The following is a 21142-nucleotide window of genomic DNA, read 5'->3' as shown; positions in this document are numbered from 1 at the left end:
TAATCACTCAGTGCCTCGCTGTCCCCTCTCACACCCATTCTTCATCTTGCCTGTTTAGAACATAAGCTCTTCCGGGCAGGGACTAGCTCTTACCAGGTGTTTGTATGGCACCTATCACAGTGGAGCCCCAATGGGAATCTTGCTATCATACCTAATTATAATCATCCTCCCTCTCTGGGATGTGTCTGTGGAGGAAAAGCCTCTTCATCCCTTTTGGGTCATCTGGTTTTCAGTCCAGTCTCTACTGGTCAGATGTTCCCATAAAAAAAAATACCATAAGAGGGAGGCACTGATTGGCAGCCATGTGTGCTCTGTTCTCAGACCAGTAGGACCTGGAGCCAGGAACTCACAGTTCAAATCCTAGCTCAGACCCAGAGGCCCTCCAGGCACGTCACTGAACTTCAGTTTTGGAAATGGGGATAATGATACTTGCCAATCTCCTGAGGATGAATTAGTTATAGGTTGTAAAGTGCTCTGTGGATGGGAAGAGTTCCGAGTTCTACAAATTTTTGTTGGAGGCCAAGGACACAATGGGCCATGGAGACTGCTCCTGAAGGTGGCTCCCTCTAGATCAGGGTTGAGACACATTGGCAAGGGAAATGGGAAACCTGTCCTGCTACTGTCTCTGCACTACCGTCCTAGTCTGTGGATACAAGACTTCAGGATCCAGTGCAATTAACTATCAGCACTTTTCTTTAGAAAGCAGCCTTTCAATGTAGCACTTCTGTTCCAGTGCAGGTGGTATTAATAAGCTCCAAAGGAAGATCTCACTACACAGATCATCCCAGCTAAGCTTCTGATAACACTGGAAAACCAAAGTTATATATGACACCACCTGTAACATGGGCATTAATTGAATATCAATCAACTAAACTATCTGACACAACTAATAAATGAACATACACCATCCCTTGTACAGGGGGAGTTTTTGAGGAGTTATTTAAAAAAAATGTTTTTGTAGGATGCAAGTAGAAAGTTAACAAATGTCATCCCAATTCTAAGCTTTTAAGAAGTGATAGCATAATGCTAAGGCTAAGCTCTCAAGTCTGGAAATGCAATGGTAAGATTGAAATCTCAACCTTAATGCTACCTTTTTGTGCCTGTGCCTTAATACTGTCTGTGTCTATCATAAATTGTCAGTTAATAAAACTGGAAATTTATACTATCCAAGGTACTGTATGTTGTTAAATATATATGTGATGGTAGCACCCAGATCTGGATAGGACTGCTTTGTATTAGGTGCTGCACAAACATAAAGGTAGACATACTCTAACCCCAAAGAATTTACAATCTAAGATGACTAATGGCAAGGGGTGGGGTAGGAGGACAATCAAGTACATAGACTTTCAGACTTATTCATCAACAGGCTGACAACTTAAAAAATACAAGTTTAACCACACAACTAGTAACAAATGTGTTTTGTCCACACTAGAATTTATAATAATGTAACAAAGGCTAAGGCACAAAATGAGCTACACTTAGCAAGGGATATAAAAGGCAATAAGAATATATTATTTAAATACGTTAGGAGCAAAATAACAAGAAGGAAAGCGTAGGCCCTCTACTTAGCAGGGAGGGAGAGCTAATAACTGATGACATCAAGAAGGCTGTTGTGTTTAATACCTATTTTGCTTCAGTCTTTACTAAAAAGGTTAGTGGTGACCAGATACTAAACACAATTAATATTAAGAACAAGGGGAAGGAATGGAGGCCAAAACAGGGAAAGAACAGGTTAAAGAATATTTTGATAAGTTAGATGTATTCAAGTTGGCAGGGCCTGATGAAATTCAACCTAGGGCACTTAAGGAATTAGCTGAAAGCAATCTTGGAACTGTTAGAAATGATCTTCAAGAACTCACACAGGACGGGTGAGATCCCAAAGGACTGAAGAGGGGCAAACATAGGACTTCTGTTTAAAAAGGGCAGGTGATGGGGTTTACAAGCCCCACACTGGAGAGCAAGGGGTAGCCTTGCAGGAGACATGTCTACCCCCACCTGACCACTAGGCAGCACTGTGTGGGGGGGGTGCATCTTTTATTGGGGAACAAAGAGGACAGGGAATTATAGATCAATCAGCCTAACTTCGATACCTGGAAAGATACTGGAACAAATTATTAAACAATTAATTTGAAAGCATCTAGAGGATAATAGGGTTATAAGGCACAGCCAGCATGGATTTGTCAAGAACAAATCAACCTAATTTCCTTCTGTGACAGAGTTACTGGCCTACCGACAAATACAAAACGGTAGGCTCACGTCACTGACTATGTGTTGGTCTGACAGCGGGACCTATGAGATGTGCACATAACCCGAGTATTACACGGAGCAGATTGGGGGACTGACAACTGTCTTGATTGATCAAAGTTTTCTCTTTTTATTCAGCCAAAAATGTGTAAAAACTAGTCAGTTAAGTATTTAAATGTTGCCTGTCTGAAAGATCTGTCAACTGCTGAACAATTCTCAACACAGCTAACTCTTCCAACAATTAGTGATGATTTATCTGCTGAAAGATTGTCCCTGCATGATACAATCTATAATGCTGTTCTGGACTGTGATAGATATACAGTCTGCATGATAGCATTTCGGTTCGATGATGATGATCCTGAAATATTGAATCTTCTTATGCCAAGTGGCAAGTGCATGACATGATCTTAGCTGACCCGTCCACTGAAAGCAGGATAAGAAGTTATGGGTTTAATCTGCAACAAGGGACACTTACGTTGGATATTAGGAAAAACTTTCTAACTATAAAGGCAGTTAAGCTTTGGAATAGGCTTCCAAGGGACATTGTGGAATCCTCATCATTGGAGGTTTCTAGGAACAGGTTAGACCAGGGGTCGGCAACCTTTCAGAAGTGGTGTGCCGAGTCTTCATTTATTCACTCTAATTTAAGGTTTCGTGTGCCAGTCATACTTTTTAACGTTTTTAGAAGGTCTCTTTCTATAAGTCTATAATATATATCTAAACTATTGTTGTATGTAAAGTAAATAAGGTTTCAAAATGTTTAATAAGCTTCATTTAAAATTAAATTAAAATGCAGAGCCTCCCAGACTGGTGGCCAGGACCTGGGCAGTGTGAGTGCCACTGAAAATCAGCTGGCGTGCCGCCTTCGGCACACGTGCCATAGGTTGCCTACCCCTGGGTTAGACAAACACCTGTCAGGGATGGCTTATGTTTACTTGATCCTGCCTGATAGTAGGGGACTGGACTTGATGACTTCTCAAGGTCCCTTCCAGCCCTACATTTCTGATTCTAAAAGTCAGTGTGTTAATACACAATTTAAATAATAAATGTAGACATACCCCAAATAAATAGCAACCCTCTAATATGCACAAGTTCTACTTCCTTACAAGGGTAACACTGCTAAATAGAGACATTCCCAAATTTCCCACCATTTTGCTTATTCTTGATGGGCTTGATCCAAAGCACACTGAAATCAATGGGAGTACTGATTCCAGGGGGCTTTGAATCAAGCCCTATTATTGTAGTTTACTGTTCAAGCTAAAAGGGCTGATGAAACATTAATCCTGTTCACAGTACTGCTTGCTAAGAGTAGAGCAATACATTCCCAGAGCAGGTCAAGATTAGGAACCTTTTTAACTTTAAATTCAACTACAAGAAACCAAATGCAAAAGAATAAGCTACAAAGCATCACTTATCTAAATACTTCTCAGGGGAGGAATGAAAAACAAATGTTAACAGATCCTCTACTATTGCTGACTGATGAACTTCCAAACTAACACAACAGCCTACAAGAAATAAGATCAGCATCGTTCCATATTCTATCCAAGTGACACTTCTTGTTGCATGGTTGATCGCAGGATTATCTGGGTTAGCCAATAGAGAAAGGGTTATTTATAGAAATAAAAGTATTCTCTAAGGTATAAAGTAAGCTGATTTAGAAGGCTAGAAGGAAAGCAAGCCAATATATAGATGTGGACTCTACTTTAGTAGCTCTGTTTGCATATATATTATATAGCTCGTGTGTGCAGTTAAAATGCAATCCAGTTTAAATCAAGACACAAACTCTAGTTTGGGCTACCAGTAAGTCAAAAACGTTACTGTTCTAAAGTTACATGTATGTATTCTGATTCTAGTAAATAGATATTTAATATCCAGGAGAAGCATCACTCAGTAAAATCTGTGGGGATTTTTAAAAATTCAGCCTTATAAATACCTAAATACTAGGTCTGTCGATTAATCGCAGTTAACTCATGTGATTAACTAAAAAAATAAAATAAAAAGGAATAGTGATTAAAAAAAATTGTGATCAATTGCAGTTTTAATCGCACTGTTAAACAATAGAATACCAACTGAAATTTATTAAATATTTTGGATGTTTTTCTACATTTTCATATATATTGTATTCTGTGTTGTAACTGAAATCAAAGTATATTATTTTTATTACAAATATTTGCACTGTAAAATGATAAATAAAAGAAATAGAATTTTTCAATTCACCTCATCCAAGTACTGTAGTGCAATCTCTTTGTCCTGAAAGTGCAACTTACAAATGTAAATTTTTTTGGTTACATAATTGCACTCAAAAACAAAACAATGTAAAACTTCAGAGCCTACAAGTCCAATCAGTCCTACTTCTTGTTCAGCCAATTGCTAAGACAAACACGCTTGTTTACATTTAAAGGAGATAATGCTGCCCTCTTCCTATTTACAATATCACCAGAAAGTGAGAACAGGCATTTGCATGGCACTTTTGTAGCCGGTACTGCAAGGTATTTACGTGCCAGATACACTAAACATTCATATGCCCCTTCATGCTTCAGCCACCATTCCAGAAGACATGCTTCCATGTTGATGACGCACATTAAAAATATAATGCATTAATTAAATTTGTGATTGAACTCCTGAGGGGAGAATTGTATGTCCCCTGCTCTGTTTTACCTGCATTCTGCCGTATATTTCATGTTATAGCAGTCTTGGATGATGACCCAACACATGTTGTTCGTTTTAAGAACATTTTCACTGCAGATTTCACAAAACGCAAAGAAAGTACCAGTGTGAGATTTCTAAAGATAGCCACAGCACTCGACCAAAGGTTTAAGAATCTGAAGTGCCTTCCAGAACCTGAGAGGCACAAGGTGTGGAGAAGGCTTTCAGAAGTCTTAAAAGAGCAACACTCCGATGTGGAAACTACAGAACCCAAACCACCAAAAAAGAAAATCAATCTTGTGCTGGTGACATCTGACTCAGATGATGAAAATGAACATGCGTTGGTCCACACTGCTCTGGATTGTTATCAAGGAGAACCTGTCATCAGCATGGACACATGTCCCCTGGAATGGTGGTTGAAGCATGAAGGGACATATGAATCTTTAGCACATCAGGCATGTAAATATCTTGCAATGCCGGCTACAACAGTGCCATGAGAACGCCTGTTCTCACTTTCAGGTGACATTGTAAACAAGAAGCAGGCAGCATTATCTCCTGCAAATGTAAACAAACTGGTTTGTCTGAGTGACTGGCTGAACAAGAAGTAGGACTGAGTGGACTTGCAGACTCTAAAATGTTACATTGTTTTATTTTTGAATGCAGTTTTTTGGTACATAATTCTACATTTGTAAGTTCAACTTTCATGATAAAGAGATTGCATTATAGTATTTGTATTAGATGAATTGAAAAATACTATTTCTTTTGTTTTCTTCAGTGCAAATACTTATAATCAAAAATAAATATGAAGTGAGCACTGCACACTTTGTATTCTGTGTTGTAACTGAAATCAATATATTTGAAAATGTAGAAAACATCCAAAAATATTTAAATGGTATTTTATTATTAAAAGTGCGATTAATCGCGATACATTTTTTTAATTGCTTGACAGCCCTACTAAATACATGAGCTAAAAGGTGTTAAGTGCTCCTTGATGGTTTAGCAGACTAGAAAAAGTAACAATTAATTTACTTGCTGCATAATTCCAGCCTGTGGTATGTGCAACCTTTACTACGCACATACAGATAGACAGATTTTTACTTGCAAACAAAATATCTGAATTAACTTTTGAATGGGAAAACCATAAATGTGGGCAGTGTTATGGATATTGCAGTGGTGCTATGGATGTGCCAGGAGGCAAGGCAAGGATACTACAAAAGCAATCTATTGGTTGGATTGGTGGCAGGGCAGCAGTGTATTGGCAGTTTAAGGGATGAGATGGTTCAGTAGCAGAACAAGTCTTCAGCTGGGGTTGAAGCACACTGTCCAGCTGAAGAGCTGCACTGGCAACTTGTCAAGAGTGGGAAGACTACATGTAATTTGCATAAAACTGAACAGATTGCAGCATTTTTAATATGGAGGGGGGAACTGTGGAGGCCACTCAGACGATGAAGCGCTGTATGATAGGATGTATACTCTCAACAGGCTACACCTTTTGGATGAGGGTGGCCATATTGGGCAACTCCAGAAGTGGTGGCATGTATTAAGCAAATAATCTGTTTTAGTATTTGACTGAATTGAACAAGAGACCAAAATATCTTTCCTTTGTACAGAGGCGCACAGGACCTCCTCCAACAGGAGACTGACACCTGAGAGCACCACTCAGATAGCTACATTTTCTGGAAGGTGGGTGGAGATACTAAAAAAGCAAACACAAAGCCACTGGATAATTACCAAGAAATTATATAATATTTAATACTGGGTTCTACACTGTTAGGTGGCAAATACAGAGAAATACAGCACTCAAAAAGCAAATTGGATATGAAAGAAAATTATCATCTCATTAGCATCCTTCTCAGAATACAAATATGTGGTTTTATGAAAATATATAATTTCTAGGTTGAAAACACCTACTGAACTATCAAAAGTTTTTTTGTTATAGCTACCTGCGCTAAACTTTTCTTAATACTTGTATATAAAAATACAATGACATGTACAGTCCTAAGGTTTGGCAGGTTTATTCAGCTTTGAATCCAAGCGGTGTGGATTTCTAGAACTTGTTGGTGCATGCAACCACATCCTGTGCCATAGAAGCTGTTGAGAGGAAGAGTCACATTTATAAGCCAAATTAGAAGTTGATCTGGGGGGAATTGAGCATTGAAATAATCTGTGTAAATTTCATATCAGAGTTGACAATATAAGGATGTAATGGAGGGAACTATTTCACATTATGCTATGGGCTTGAAATATGGCAACATGGGGCCTATCAGTCACTACGGGGTGGAGTTGTGTCCCCATTAGGGAGAAGAAGCAAATATTCTCTGTTTTGTTGTATTAGCCACAAAACTCAGATGATGAATTTAGAATATCAGTAAAAACTGCCTTCACTGACCAGCAAATGTTTACCTAGTCAGGGTGGCATTTAACAAAAGATCAAATAAAATTCCACTGAACTGCAACGCTGCTGTAAAGATCATTCTCCTAGCCCACTACCTGACCATGTCACCCCACGCTTTGCCTCCCCCTTCACTATCGCATCAAACAGAAACTACTTGTCTTCACTTTTAAGGCCCTTCATGGCCTAACCCCATCCTACCTATCCTCTCTCATTCTCTATCAAGATGCTGACTCCTGCCTCTGATTGGCCCATGGCGTAAGCCTCCATTACCCATTTGTTAAATCTGAAACAAGCACCTTTGTGCTTTCCCTTGTGCTGCTCGTCAGGCTTAGGAAGAGTTCCCAATAAACATCTGCAGAGCTACCTCATTATCCTCCTTCAAACCCCTCCTTTTCCATTATGCCTACAAAAAACTGCCTATCACACTGACCAATATTGCCCCTGTACTCTCCCACTGGTTTGTCTATGCACCTGCTGTCTCTTGTTTTATACTTAGATTGTAAGCTCTTGGGGGAAGGAACTATATTTTTGTTCTGTGTTTGTACAGTGCCTAGCACAGTGGAGTTCTGGTCCCTGACTGGGGCTCCTAAGCTCTACAGTAAAGGGTAATAACAACAACTTTAAAATCATTGCGGAAGACAGAGGATGCCTATTCAAGGAAGGTTAGTGAAGGTTTCACTGTATTTATATAGGATTTGCTAAAGTGGGATCAAACAAATGGTCTATCGAGTCTAATATCATGCCTTCAGCAGTGGCTAGTAGCTGATGTTTCATTCCTGATCCATTGTACAATTCTGTACACAGTGTGTGAGGGTGGGGAGTCCTTCCTTAATGCAGCTGATGCCCTGAAGCATGAAGTTTGATTAACTTTCTCTTAGCCTGCCTAACTCCAGATGTTACATAAAAGCATTAAGCCTTTTTCAGAACAACTAAAGAGCCATAATCTATTGAGCACAGCTTATTCAATACTTCTAATACAGGCAAAACTAAATCAATTACTTGCTGTGCAAGCTCCAGACTATGGTGTCATTCAATGTATACATTTTTTCCTGCATTAAAATTTAACTTTTGCTGGAGTCAAATCACCTAAAAAGTTTTCCCTGCTCAAACCACTGACATCGTTTTCTAGCAAAAGAGGTCATACCAAGTTTTCTATTTAGGACACTGGGAGATATCTGAATGGGTCCTTCTGTGCATGCCTTTGCATAACTGCAATCAAACTCTTTTGCATCCTTTAAATTTGGTAGCAATGTGTCACATGCAGATTTTCATAGGAAAAAGACTCACACACAAAATGTGTGTGTATGGGTGTCAATGATGACAATGACTGCATGCTTTTCTTCCTTCTGATGGTTTTGGTATTTGAAACTCATGTCTAGTTTTTGGAACATGTTTGTACATATTTCAGCATACCTGTCTTTGATAACTAACCGGTGTATATGAGTAAATGTTAAGACGTACTCTTTAAAAAAAAAAAACAACCACCCTGTGATGTAATGTAATTTTATTGGGCAGATAAAAGCACCAACAAACTATTAGACCATACGCAAACATTTCTAAAAGGACTCACTTTCCAAATCTTATCTCAGAAAATTCTCAATTTCTGGAAAAAATTCTAGGTATCAAGGAGACTACTGACAATAAATGGATTGTGGTTTTGCTGGAAAGAATAGGTCACAATCAGCCTTAAGGTGCCTGACTGCACTTTTAACTATGCAGAAACTACCCTGTCTCCATATAATAATTTTGAGCAAGTCACCTAACCTCTCTATAATTCAGTTTCCCCATCTGCAAAAAGGGATAATACTTGAACATCATGATAGAGCACTTTGCTATCCTTGAATAAAAGGCCCTATAAGTACAAAATTATTATACTCTTTGCCTGATGCCTGTTAATAAAGTGCCATAAACATGTAAATATAGTTCTTTACAGTAGCAAGAAAGCCACAGGTGCCATTTAACAAAATATTTTCCAAACTTTCAAAAGATGAGCCCTCTTTTAGGACAACAAAACTGACTGGGCTCTCATTGTTAAACTTCACATGGTGGGATTGCAATCTCCCCATCTCTCATTATACATCTGCTGTGCCCTCACTTCCTTTCCCCAGCTGCTACTTCATGCCCTCCTCCCCACACTTTGGGGAAATGCTGGTATAGATCTTCATAATATTAAACTTCCACTCATTTCTTATATGCTTTGATGTGCATTGAAATAATTTAAATGTCAACACTGTTAACTCATTATTGGCATCAGAATGAGTAACCACTGAAAAGAATGGGGCAATTCACACTTGAGGGCTATGGATTTAGGCTCTCTGCAAACACTGATCTCTGCGGCAGTTTCGCTCCCTTCACATTTTCAAAGTTTTCTTCACAGCCATAACAACTAGAGACTTAGTGTTTGTTGTTTTGTTTTGTTTTTTTAAATGAAAGCTGAGATTCTGGAGAACAATTTATGTCAGGGTCTTTAGCTGGGGTGCTCCCCGTGTCTCTCCCCACCCCAGCTAGTCTCTGATGAACCCCAAGGGGCCACACCGCACACTTTGGGAAACGCTGATTTAGTATATGGGAAATACATTTGTGTATCTTTCTGTTTAACACTAAGTAAAACATGCACTGAAAACTACCTACTTCCTTCCCGCCCACCCCATCTCACACACACTAAATGCTCAGAAACCATTCAGCAAATCCCAGACTATACCAGTTTGAGACTTTCGGAAAGCAAAAGTGCAACTTTATCTGTCAGCAGCCGCTGCCCAAGTGTAGTTAGTGGAGTGCTCCACTGCATTATGTAACTGCCCTCGTTTTTAAAGCAGATGTAGCTCCTGTGATGACCACTGTGTCTAGATCAAGTGTAATGACCCACCATCAACTGAACAAAAAGGGAACAGGGCCTCTTGGCCTTTGTCTCCACACCTTTTGTGACTGAGTACCTGCCTGTCCTTTTTCCTCCAATGAGACCCCCCAGGGTGGCCCCCATCTCTCCCTCTGCAGGCTGGGATGGGTGGGGAACGTAGCTTGCAGAACCATCACAATGAAGATGCTGCGTGTGCTATGCTCCTAGCACGCTGTCTGTGTAGCTCCTCAGTTAGGGAAAATGAGGTTGCCTTGAACCAGTGTGTGCAAACCAGGCCATCTCTATGGATCTGAGGACTGAATGTAGCCCTATATGTGGGGCTATTGGAGGCTGTTCACCTCTTTCACCCATCCTCTGTCTCACTGTCATAAGCTTGCGTCCCTTTAGTTCCTGCACACACCCTGCACACCATCCTGCCCTAGGGCTAGCCTACCTCAGGGGGGGATGGGGTGCTCCTCTGCAGCAGCTGTGTCAACCCCTCCTCCCCCTGGCACTGCATGCCTGACACTTCTGAGTACCTGCCTGTCTTTTCTCCTCCAATGAGACCCCCCAGGGTGGCCCTCATCTCTCCCTCTTCATAGTACCCCAGCACCCCATCCAGCCCTCCCCATCCAGGCTTGGCTCACAGAACCCCAGCCCCCCATCCCTTCCTCCCCATCCAGGCTAGCCCCTCCAGTCCATCTCTCCTGCCTCGCCTAGGCTGGACCCCCATCCCTCCCTCCCTCTCCATGGCACCTTAGCCTCCTCCATCCACCCTTCCCCAGCCAGGCTGGGCCCCCCAGCATCCCACCCCATCCTGCCCTCCCCCCCAAGCTTGGTCCCAACACCCAGCCCCCATCTCTTCCTCCCAGGCTGGGCCCCCATCCCTCCCTCTCCACAGCACCCTAGCCCCCACCTATCCCTCCCCAGCCAGGCTGGGCCCCCGGCACCCTGCTCCCCATCCCTCCCCCTAGGCTTAGATCCCAGCCCCGCATCCCTCCCCACCCAGGCTGCCCCCCCCAGCAACCCCCAATCCCCCTCCCCACCCAGGCTGCCCCTCCCCCCAGCAACCTCCAATCCCCCCTCCCCACCCAGGCTGCTCCCCGCCGCAACCCCCAATCCCCCCTCCCCACCCAGGCTGCCCCCCCCAGCAACCCCCCCTCCCCCTCCCCACCCAGGCTGCCCCTCCCCCCAGCAACCCCCAATCCCCCCTCCCCTCCCAGGCTGCCCCCCCCCAGCAACCTCCAATCCTCCCTCCCCAGCCAGGCTGCCCCCCCCCAGCAACCTCCAATCCCCCCTCCCCACCCAGGCTGCCCCTCCCCCAGACAGCAGGACCCTCCCCTGGCTGCCCCCCCCAGCAGCCCAACCCAGCCCCCCCTCATATCCCGCACTCACCATCCTCTACGCGGCTCCCGGGTTACCATGGGCAACTGCGTCATGCGCGCCGCCTCCTACGTTCAACGTCACCCTGCTCCGCGGCACGCACGCCGCACGAGCGGCAGGGGGCGGGGTCAGACATCCAGCCTCGCCCAGTGTTGGCCTCGTGCCCCTCCTCGGGCTTTCCCTGTCCGGCGCATGCGTACTAAACCCCCTTGGCTCCCGTCCCAGGCCCTGTGCTGATGCTGGCAACGTGGGGGAGGCCGGCTCTGATTGGCTGACAAGGGCCACGCGTTAGGGAGCGGGGCGGCGAAATCCACGTGGGCCGGACAGAGGGAGCGGGGCTCTTGCCTGGGGCAGTGGCAGGTAGGGAGCCGGGCGGTGTAATGGGGGGGGCGGCATCGTGTCAACTCCGGGAGGTCTGAGAGGGGAGCGCGGCGTAATGGGGGGCAGTGCAAGGCCCAAGGAGCGTGCAGTGCTGTGGGGTGGGGGGCTGCAGTGTAACCCCAGCAGGTGTGAGAGGGAAGTGCAGTGCTATGGGGTGGGGGGTGCAGTGTACACCCTGTTGCGGGGTGGATGGGAGAGGGGAAGGGTGCAGTGCCGTGGGGGGAGGGTAGCGTGCAAACCAAGTGGTCAGAGAGGAGTGCAGCGGTTTTTGGTTTTGGTGGGAGGGTGCAGTATCTAGCCCAGAGACTCCGAGAGGAGATGGCAGGTGCAGTGTAAGCTGTGTGTGGAGACAGGGATGTTATTGGAGAGGAACTAGGAAGGTGAGTACAGTGGAAGGCCCAGGTTATCCAAGGGGGGAGGGCAGTGCAGTGTAATTGGGGGTGGGGGTGTGGCATACAGTGAAAACCCCCTGGGGAGCTGAGAGAGCCAGTGCAGTGCCATAGGTGCATCCTTGGTAGAGTGGAGGGGCCTGAGATGAGCTCAGAGAGGTCGGGAGAAGTGGAGTTGTGGAACCTGGAAAGGGTGCCAGTGGGGAGTGGGTGTGATGTGGGTGAAACAGGCTGTGTCCTAGGAAGGTAACTTTGGTTGCTGTGTTTTGGATGGACCCGTGGTGATTTGTGGGGGAAGAATAATCCCCATGGGAGCTGGTCAGGGGCTGGGCCAGAGTTTCTGCTGTCAGGATGCACACAAAGGTCTTTGTCCAAACCCTATAGGGTCTTCTTCCACAATGTTTCAGAGCGCCTGAGTTAATGGGTGGGGCCTACATGATTGACAGGGAGCAAACAGAGATTTCCTCTGACACCTTGTACCTGCTGTAGCCTGGGTCATGTCAGGCTAACCATGGGTGCCCAGCTGCAGCCTCATGCGAGGAAGCAGGGGAAAGAGGGAGTGTGTGTTGGCCTGGGCTAACCAGTGAGGTGTGGGAAAACCTGCCACATGTCACTGTGGTAGGGGATGGAGGGTTGAGACTTGAAACTGTGGCACATTGAAACCATGCAAGCAAAACCCGCTGTTGCAAGACAAGGAATCTTTTGAAACCCAATCCAGTGGGAAGAGTTGATAGCCCTGGGAATATTTGCAACTGGTGACTCTCTAAACAGACTCTGGGCATAATGAAGCGGCATGGAGCAAGCTCCTGGATCATCTGAAATCTCTCATAAAGCCAGTCGCTGACTGCCTGGGTTCTGTGTTTATTTAAATCAGTTTTCTGAAAAATGCAGCCCCCTTTGCTTCCCCCCTGCCCCAGTAGCTGTTTCAAGCTCTGTTAGGTTAACGGCATTTTGATCACATCAGTTGCTTGATGGAATGTTTCTGCCGTGGCCATGGTAACTCTTCTGGACCTTTCCAAGTGGCTGAATGTTAGTTTGAGCCAGTTTCTCCTTCGGTGGAACTAAAAGGAAACATCTTTCCGGGCTTTGGACAACAGCCACAGAGGTGGTGAAATCCTCACCTCCTCGCTCTCCCCCTCACCCCGTCCCTTGCTGGGGGCTACCCACCCACATCCCCTTCCTCTCTGCCTGCTTGCTGATGCGTCCTCTACACAGAAAGAGAGATGTTGAATTAGATTATGTTGTCTTCCATGGCCCACTGAAAGGAAAATAAGGGGGAATCCCTAACCTCCGTAGGGGGGTGGGAGGCTGCTCTTGGGGTGAGGGACTAGTTCACTGAGTCCACCCCATCCAAAGGTGGGAGAAAAGACATAAAATCAGCCAAAGCATCATTAAAACTTAGTCACAATGTTGGGCAAAGCAAACACTGTACAATTGGAAATGTTCTGAGCTAAATACGTCCTTAGCGCCATTGCATCAGTGGCGTTGCACCACTGAGGTGTTGAGGTTCATAGATCAGTTTCCCTCAGCCCTGATCTCCATCTGTCTGGTTTACACCTTCATTCTCTCTTTCAGAGCCTGTATAGCTCCACTCCCCTCAGACTCCTCTTTCAAAGCTCTTCTTTAAATTAACTCTTTGACTGCTGTTTTTCCCTCCAGCCAAGAATCTCAAAGGCCTTTTAAATCACTCCTGTTTGTAACTCATGACTCTCCCATGTGGTAGGTTATCCCCACGTTCACTGCAAAACTCTGTCCCTTCTTTCTTCTAGTCTTTTCTGATTTGGCTTTTCTCCCTGGTCTGCTTTTACCATCAGTGTTTTCTGTCTCTTTCTTCCCTCACTGTGAGGTGTATCTCTTCCATAGCTGCTTCTCCCTCCCCATGGACGTTAGAGTTTTTAGAATCCTAGAACTGTAGGGGTGGAAGGAACTCAAGAAGTCATCAAGTCGAGCCCCTTGTGCTGAGCTGGGCCCAAGTTAGCCTAGACCTGAGACATGAATTTGCCCAATCTGGTCTTTAAAACCTCCAGTGATAGGTTGTGGAATCCCCTCCTTGGGAGCCTATTGCAGCGTTTAACTACTATGGTTAGATTTTAGGAATAACTTTCTAACCCTAAATCTCTCTTGCTGCAGATGAAGCCCGTTACTTCTTGCCCTGCCTTCAGTGGACTTGGAGAACAATTGATCACCATCCTCTTTATAACAGTCCTTAACGTATTTGAAGACTGTTACCAGGTCCTTCCTCAGTATTCTTTCCCCAATATTGTTAACCTTTCCTCAGAGATCAGGTTTTCTAAACCTCTTATTTTTGTTGCTCTTCTCTGGACTCTCTCCAGTTTGTCCCCATCTTTCCTAAAGTGTGGTACCCAGAACTGGACACACCAGTGCTGGAGCCTCACCAGTGCTGACAAAACAATTACCTCCTATGTTATACATTCAACACTTATTTTAATGCGGCTTGGAATATTAGCCGCCTTTGCAGCTGCATCACATTGGTGACTCTCACTCAATTTGTAATCCACTATAACCCCAGCTACTTCTCAGTAGTAGTACCGCCTAGCTAATTATTTCCCATGTGTAGTTGTGTATTTGATTTTTTTTTTCCTTCCTACGCGAAGTACTTTGTACTTGTCTTTTATTGGATTTCATGTTGTAGAATTCAGACTAATTCGCCAATTTGTCAAGGTCATTTTTAATTCGAATCCTGCCTTCCAAACTGCTGGCAGCCCTTCCCATCAGTGTGTCACCTGCACATTTTGTAAGAATACTCTCCACTCTGTTATCCAAGTCATCAGTGAAAATATTGACTAGTACTTGACCCAGGACTGATCACTGTGGGATCCCGCAAGCTACGGCCTACCGTTTAACAGCAAACCATTGATGACTGTGCTGAGTACGGTCTTTCAACCAGGTGTGCACTCATCTTACACTAATTTCATTTAGAGCACATTTCCCTGGCCTGCTTGTGAGACTGTCCTGTGTTACTGTGTCAAACGCCACCTTCTTCCCCATGGGCCTGAGAAAACCCCATTGAAATGAATGCGTGGGTCTCACTGAGTTCCGTGGGCTTTGGATCAGGCCCCTGGTGACTGGAATGCCTTGTGCATGTTGAGAGAATGATGCACGTTCATAAAAGGAGTTTAATATTTATTCAGAGGTCAAGCACAGCACTGAGACCTGTGAGCTTGATTCAGCTTGGTGGACTGTTTTCTAGCAGTGCAACGGCAAGTCACATTCCCATGCACAGTACAAGGTCCTTGGACTCTCTGTGAAGTCCTGATTAATAATTAGGCTCCTTTGCAGGCTTTAACTTGGGACAAACTGACAAGCAGAGTGATGAGTATTTCATTTTCCAGTCTCTTATTTTTCCTCCCCCCTCTCCAGTGTTTCCACCACCAAAACCAGATTCAGAAGCTGCACCTGTATTTCAAGTGGCTTTTTTTTTTCAACAACGCCCAAGGAAGCTACGTAATACTGGCAGGGCCAGTTGCTCAACTCTTGCCTCCCAGTTCTAGCCACTGGACTGCACTGCCTCTGGATTTGCACACATTACTCTCCCTTGATTGCATCTCTACAGGAGCTATGAAGAGGTAGGAGGCAACCTGTAAGTGAGATGCTCTGTAGCTGGCTGGCTAAATGAAAGCCACTGCAGGAGTGGAGAGAAGAGAATGTGGCTGATGGCTGAAAAGGACTTTGTCTGTTTCCTGCTCTCCATCATCATCCCCAGAGCATGGCAGTTGTCTCCTCCCCTTTTGATGCTACACCCCTTCCTTCCATTGAGACCTCTAGGCCAATCAGCAATGTAGGCAGAACAGCAGCACTGGGCAGCTGCTGAAGTAATTTATGCGGCAGCCCACATGGCCCCAGTGGGAGATGGCAGTCCATTTCAAAATGCACCCACTTCGGTGGCGGGAAAAACAAGTGCTGTCGAGTCCATTGGTCGGGTATGGGTTTGGCATGGGGCATCCCCACCCCCAGTGACCACTGAAGTTAGCCAGGCTGCCATGTTTTGCAATTGTCTGATAAATTGCAGGTTAGTTCCAGTGTGAGAGCAGGAATCTCATCAGCGACAATGGATCGATCCACAGGATTTTTTAATTAGTCAGCCACGGGACGCACGCTTCCTGGGATGTCTGAAACTGGACTTCACGGTGCTCTGTGGGGACCGATACTGCCTCAGCAGGGATGGAGAAGAGGAACCGAGAATCCTTTTCTCTCTCTCTCTCATTCCTGTGATTTCCCTAAGGCCCTGTGCTGTGACAACTCTCCCAGGCGTGGCATTCGGAACATCTGTTACCAAGAAGTGGTAGATTGTTAGATACTAAACACCCAAAGGTGTGCATTCCATTGCATAGCTCAAAGGAAGACTTAGACTATATGTATTCTGCTATGATTAGGACTCTGGCGTTCCTAGCTCCCAGGCCAGTACTGCAATGATGGCTGGCTCTCTAGAGTACAAGAATGAGAATACTTGGCATTTATCAGCCAACGAGCTCAGAAGTTGCCCATCTTGCAGATTTTTCTGTAGAACTTGTCTTCTTGCGGGGTTTGATAACAACAAACCTACTCAGTCCATTAACCAAGCTGATGGATCTTGTATACTCTACAGGCCAAATAATTCCATATCCAAGGACGTTATAAAGTCCATCAAGAATAGAGGAAGTTTGCAGTATTTATAAACCGAGTGCATCGCTGGGCTAAAAGTCTCTGGCATAGGCCCAGAATCAAAGAATTTACGAGCTCTGTTAGCACAGACTGCAAATTTCCCAAGCAAAATACCTTCTGTTGTCTCCTTTGGCTTTAAAAACACAGGGAAATTAATTGCAAAAAAGTGATCTTGATACTGCAAGTTTAGTGTTGGGTCGAGTGCTCAGAAGGCCTGTGCTAGACAGGGGGTCAGGCTAGATGGTCACAATGGTCCCTTCTGGCCTTGGAATCTATGAAAAAAGATGACTAGGAATGCCAAGTTAAGGCGTCTTTCTCAATGTTGCTTAAATTCAGTGTCTTAACTTCTGGTGTTCTTTAACTATAAAACTTTAGTATATTGCTTGCTTGTTAAATCCCCAGTGAAATGAGCAGGATGTGCAATGTGCCAAAGTTAATGTCCTAAGAGCAGCATTAACTTCTCCGGAAGTCTGAGAGTTTGAAAGTCTTTGATTAATTAGATAGTGTCCGTGAAGCATGTGGAATGTAGACAGACCTATTTAAAGGAATGCTAAGCGTTATCAACCTTAATATTGCATTAGTGCTAAATGGGGTTGGGGAGCGTGGTGCATTTAATGTGCATTTGATGGCGTGATGTAAGTAAATAGTGTGTTGGTAAAGGCTGCACTATGGATTCACTCTCCTGCTGGGTAGCTAGGTGGCTCTGTTCCTGGCAGCAGGACAGAAATCTCTCTTTAAGGCAGACTGTATTTTTCAGGTGAACTTCCAGAGGGATCCAGTCCAGAATTCCAGGGGCTTTGAACTTCCCAAGGAGTTTATCAATGGGGTTAAAAAAGTCCAAAATAAAGTGCCAGCGGGCAAAGCATCTGAAACCTCCACTGTCCTGCAATATCAGAGCTTGACTGACGTTGGGCCAGGCTGGCTCAGGGGAACAGTTATGGGGCAAGGAGCTGTTCTCATTGTAGGTTGCTGGTTCAGTTCCAGTCCAGATGGGAAGGCAAAGGTCATGATGACTGTGTGGCAGCCTCCATGCAATGAGCTATGGGATCCCAGTACAGTTCCTAGGGAGCAGGTGTCAGTTGTAACACCAGGGTTGGAAGGTCAGAGCACAGAGGGCCAGGAGTGAGGAGCCCATATAGCAGGAAGTCACCAGACAAAGCTTGAAAAGTCGCTACGTGTAGCTGTTTAAGCGCTCAAAAGGAGTCAAAAATGTCACTCAACAAAATGTTCAGCATATTCAACAGAGAATTATATATACACATACGCGCATGCCCAGGCGAGTATGGTCACAAAATCATTCATAAGCAGCTCAATAGTGGTGTTAAAATGGATTCCATGCTCTTCTTACTACATTCTGTTGAACACCAAGCCAATATTACGTCTCAATTGAGCACGTCCTCAGACACCACCCTATACCGGAAACCTACTGACCGCTATACTTACCTACATGCTTCCAGCTTTCATCCAGTCCACATCACATGATCCATTGTCTACAGCCAAGCTCTAAAACCATATTTGCTCCAACCCCTCAGAAAGAGACAAACACCTACAAGATCTCTATCAAGCGTTCTTAAAACTACAATACCCACCTGCTGAAGTGAAGAAACAGACTGACAGAGCCAGAAGAGTACCCAGAAGTCACCTACTACAAGACAGGCCAAACAAAGAAAGTAACAGAATGCCACTAGCCGTCACCTACAGCCCCCAACTAAAACCTCTCCAGTGCATCATCAAGGATCTACAACCTATCCTGAAAGACAATCCCTCACTCTCACAGACCTTGGGAGACAGGCCAGTCCTCGCCTACAGACAGTCCCCCAACCTGAAGCAAATACTCACCAGCAACTACACTCTACACAACAAAAACACTAACCCAGGAACCTATCCCTGCAATAAACCCTGTTGCCAACTCTGTCCACATATCTATTCAAGGGACACCATCATAGAACCTAATCACATCAGCCACGCCATCAGGGGCTAGTTCACCTGCACATCTACCAACGTGATATGTGCCAGCAATGCCCCTCTGCCATGTACATTGGCCAAACCGGACAGTCTCTGCGCAAAAGAATAAATGGACACAAATCAGACATCAAGAATTATAACATTCAAAAATCAGTAGGCGAACACTTCATTCTCCCTGGCCACTCAATAACAGACTTCAAAGTGGCAATTCAAAAATAAATAAATAAATAAAATAAAAATTAAAAAACAGACTCCAACGAGAAACTGCAGAACTGGAATTAATTTGCAAACTGGACACCATTAAACTAGACCTGAAGAAAGATTGAGAGTGGATGGGTAACTACAAAAACTAATTTCCCCCTGCTGATATTCGCACCTTCTTGTCAACTGTTTGAAATGGGCTACATTGGTTACATTGGCCTCATTAGCACTACAAAAGTGATTTCCACCCCTTCTTGTCAACTGTTGAGAATAGCCCACTTCCACCTTAATTGGATTGGCTCGTTAGCACTGACCCCCCCCACACACACACACACTTGGTAAGGCAACTCTTATCTTTTCATGTGCTGTGTATTTGTATCTGCCTACTGTATTTTCCACTCCATGCGTCTGATGAAGTGGGTTTTAGCCCACGAAAGCTTATGCCCAAATATATGTTAGTCTCTAAGGTGCCACAAGGACTCCTCGTTGTTTTTGTCCTCAGAAGGAATCCCATTCCAGGGCTTCTTGGGCTGAGATCACTATAATCTGCAGGCGAGGAAAAGAAGTTAGTGGCGGCTAATTAAATACTTTGCTAAAGCCAGGCGCACTTTGGAGAGAGAAGCACATTAGCCAGGGCTTGTTTTTAGCCACGTGTTCTTTCTCACTGCTCCATAGTATGTAGCACGCCCTGTGATGCAGGGTAAGATGGCTAATGAAGCGGGCAGAGCACGGGAGGGGGCAGGCTGTCTAACCAGGAGAGCTGCACAGATGGAAGGTGGGGTGGGAGGAGACAGGGCCATGTGCCCAAATGGAGCGGGGACACCGGGCCTCCAGGGAGGAAGCCTGTACTATAGGATCAAAAGTGGAGATATCTTGACTTCAGCTTCCCTTTACTCCTTCCCCTGGTTTGGCCTGGGGTTAGCTGCCCAGCTGTTTTCAGAAATCACATTCTGGGAGTGGGTGAAGGGCTCCGGCTAGAGGATTTTTGTTTGTTTAAATCTACTTTCTTGGCTCCCTGCAGGGCCGAACTCATGTCAGGCGAATGCCCTCTTCCCCCAGCTCTGGGCCCTGCCTTTCACTTACCTGTCGGCTCAGATCCAGGCTGGCAAGAAAGGGAGGCTAGGCCGAAAGCCAGTGGATTGAGCAACTCCTAACTCTCACTCACTGGGTTTTCTTCCTGGCCCTGGGAGGAAGGATCGTCTCCCGTGTTTGCCCACCAGGCCATTTGATGGGGAAGTGCCGACTGAAAGCCAATCACGTGGCAGGACTCTCGTCCAGGAACCTTTGCAGGGGTTAGGGGAAGGTTTCCTCTTAAGTTCTCCCCTTTCTCTTTCCCCTCCAGATCCCCGCTAAAACGATGATCAGGCTGACCAATTTTAGCATTGACGCCCCGCGCTGGGACCAGAACACTTTTCTGGGGCGCCTAAAGCATTTCTTCAACATCACAGACCCGCGGACGGTGCTGGTGTCTGAACATGAGCTGGACCGGGCTAAGGCGCTGGTGGAAAGCTGCAGGTAAATGGCCGGGCGGCCACTGGATCTGAATGAAGGTAGAAGGCTGTTTGCTGCCTGCCCTTGCTGTATGTGAGAGGTAAACCTGTGGGGTGAGGAAAGCTTCCCTCTCTGTTCAGCAGTGGTATTGTACCCTCTTCATCACAAGGGGGTGACATAGTAGCATGTGCTTGAGTGGACAGTATGTGCGGGAGCAACCCCATGCCAGCCAATAGATTGCATGTGCTCAACCCCGGGGGTTGGGATCAGGAGGGGCATCTCACATTGCCCAGCAGAGTCTTTGGCTTCTTACGGGTCTGCACGGGCAGGTGCCATAGGGAGCTCTCATGCAGGCCTTCTGGGTAGGTAAGGTGGTGATGGTATCTGGACATCCTAGAGGTGGTGGGGCAGGAGAGCAGGGGTCTTTCATAGTGCGGGGATACTGAGGGGGGTATGGAGAACCTGGATGCTCCCCTTTCAGAGCATAGACCAAATGCATCCTTGCCCCCCTATATGAGCCGTGCTCACCTAAGCCCATTCTGTAGGCAC

At 45.4% G+C, this 21142-nt stretch overlaps 1 protein-coding gene across 5 annotated transcripts in view; it reads left to right on the top strand.

The window, feature by feature from the left end:
- SFXN2 (sideroflexin 2) overlaps nt 1-21142 on the top strand; it is a 90170-nt gene that overhangs the window by 52415 nt on the left and 16613 nt on the right. Inside the window, exons 1-2 of one of the 5 annotated variants that reach the window (XM_045022613.1) lie at nt 6501-6573; nt 20445-20617. In XM_045022613.1, coding sequence (XP_044878548.1) covers nt 20460-20617 — 158 coding nt within the window. In that variant the 5' untranslated portion in view covers nt 6501-6573; nt 20445-20459. Of the gene's footprint in view, nt 1-6500; nt 6574-11705; nt 11865-13355; nt 13380-20444; nt 20618-21142 lie in introns of those variants that run through there. The other 4 variants (XR_006580772.1, XM_045022611.1, XM_045022615.1 and 1 more) reach the window with 4 other exon arrangements.

The sequence above is a fragment of the Mauremys mutica genome, chromosome 7 (genome assembly GCF_020497125.1).
Source record: "Mauremys mutica isolate MM-2020 ecotype Southern chromosome 7, ASM2049712v1, whole genome shotgun sequence".
NCBI classification, from domain to species: domain Eukaryota; kingdom Metazoa; phylum Chordata; order Testudines; family Geoemydidae; genus Mauremys; species Mauremys mutica.
This window is presented reverse-complemented; position numbering and strand designations above follow the sequence as displayed.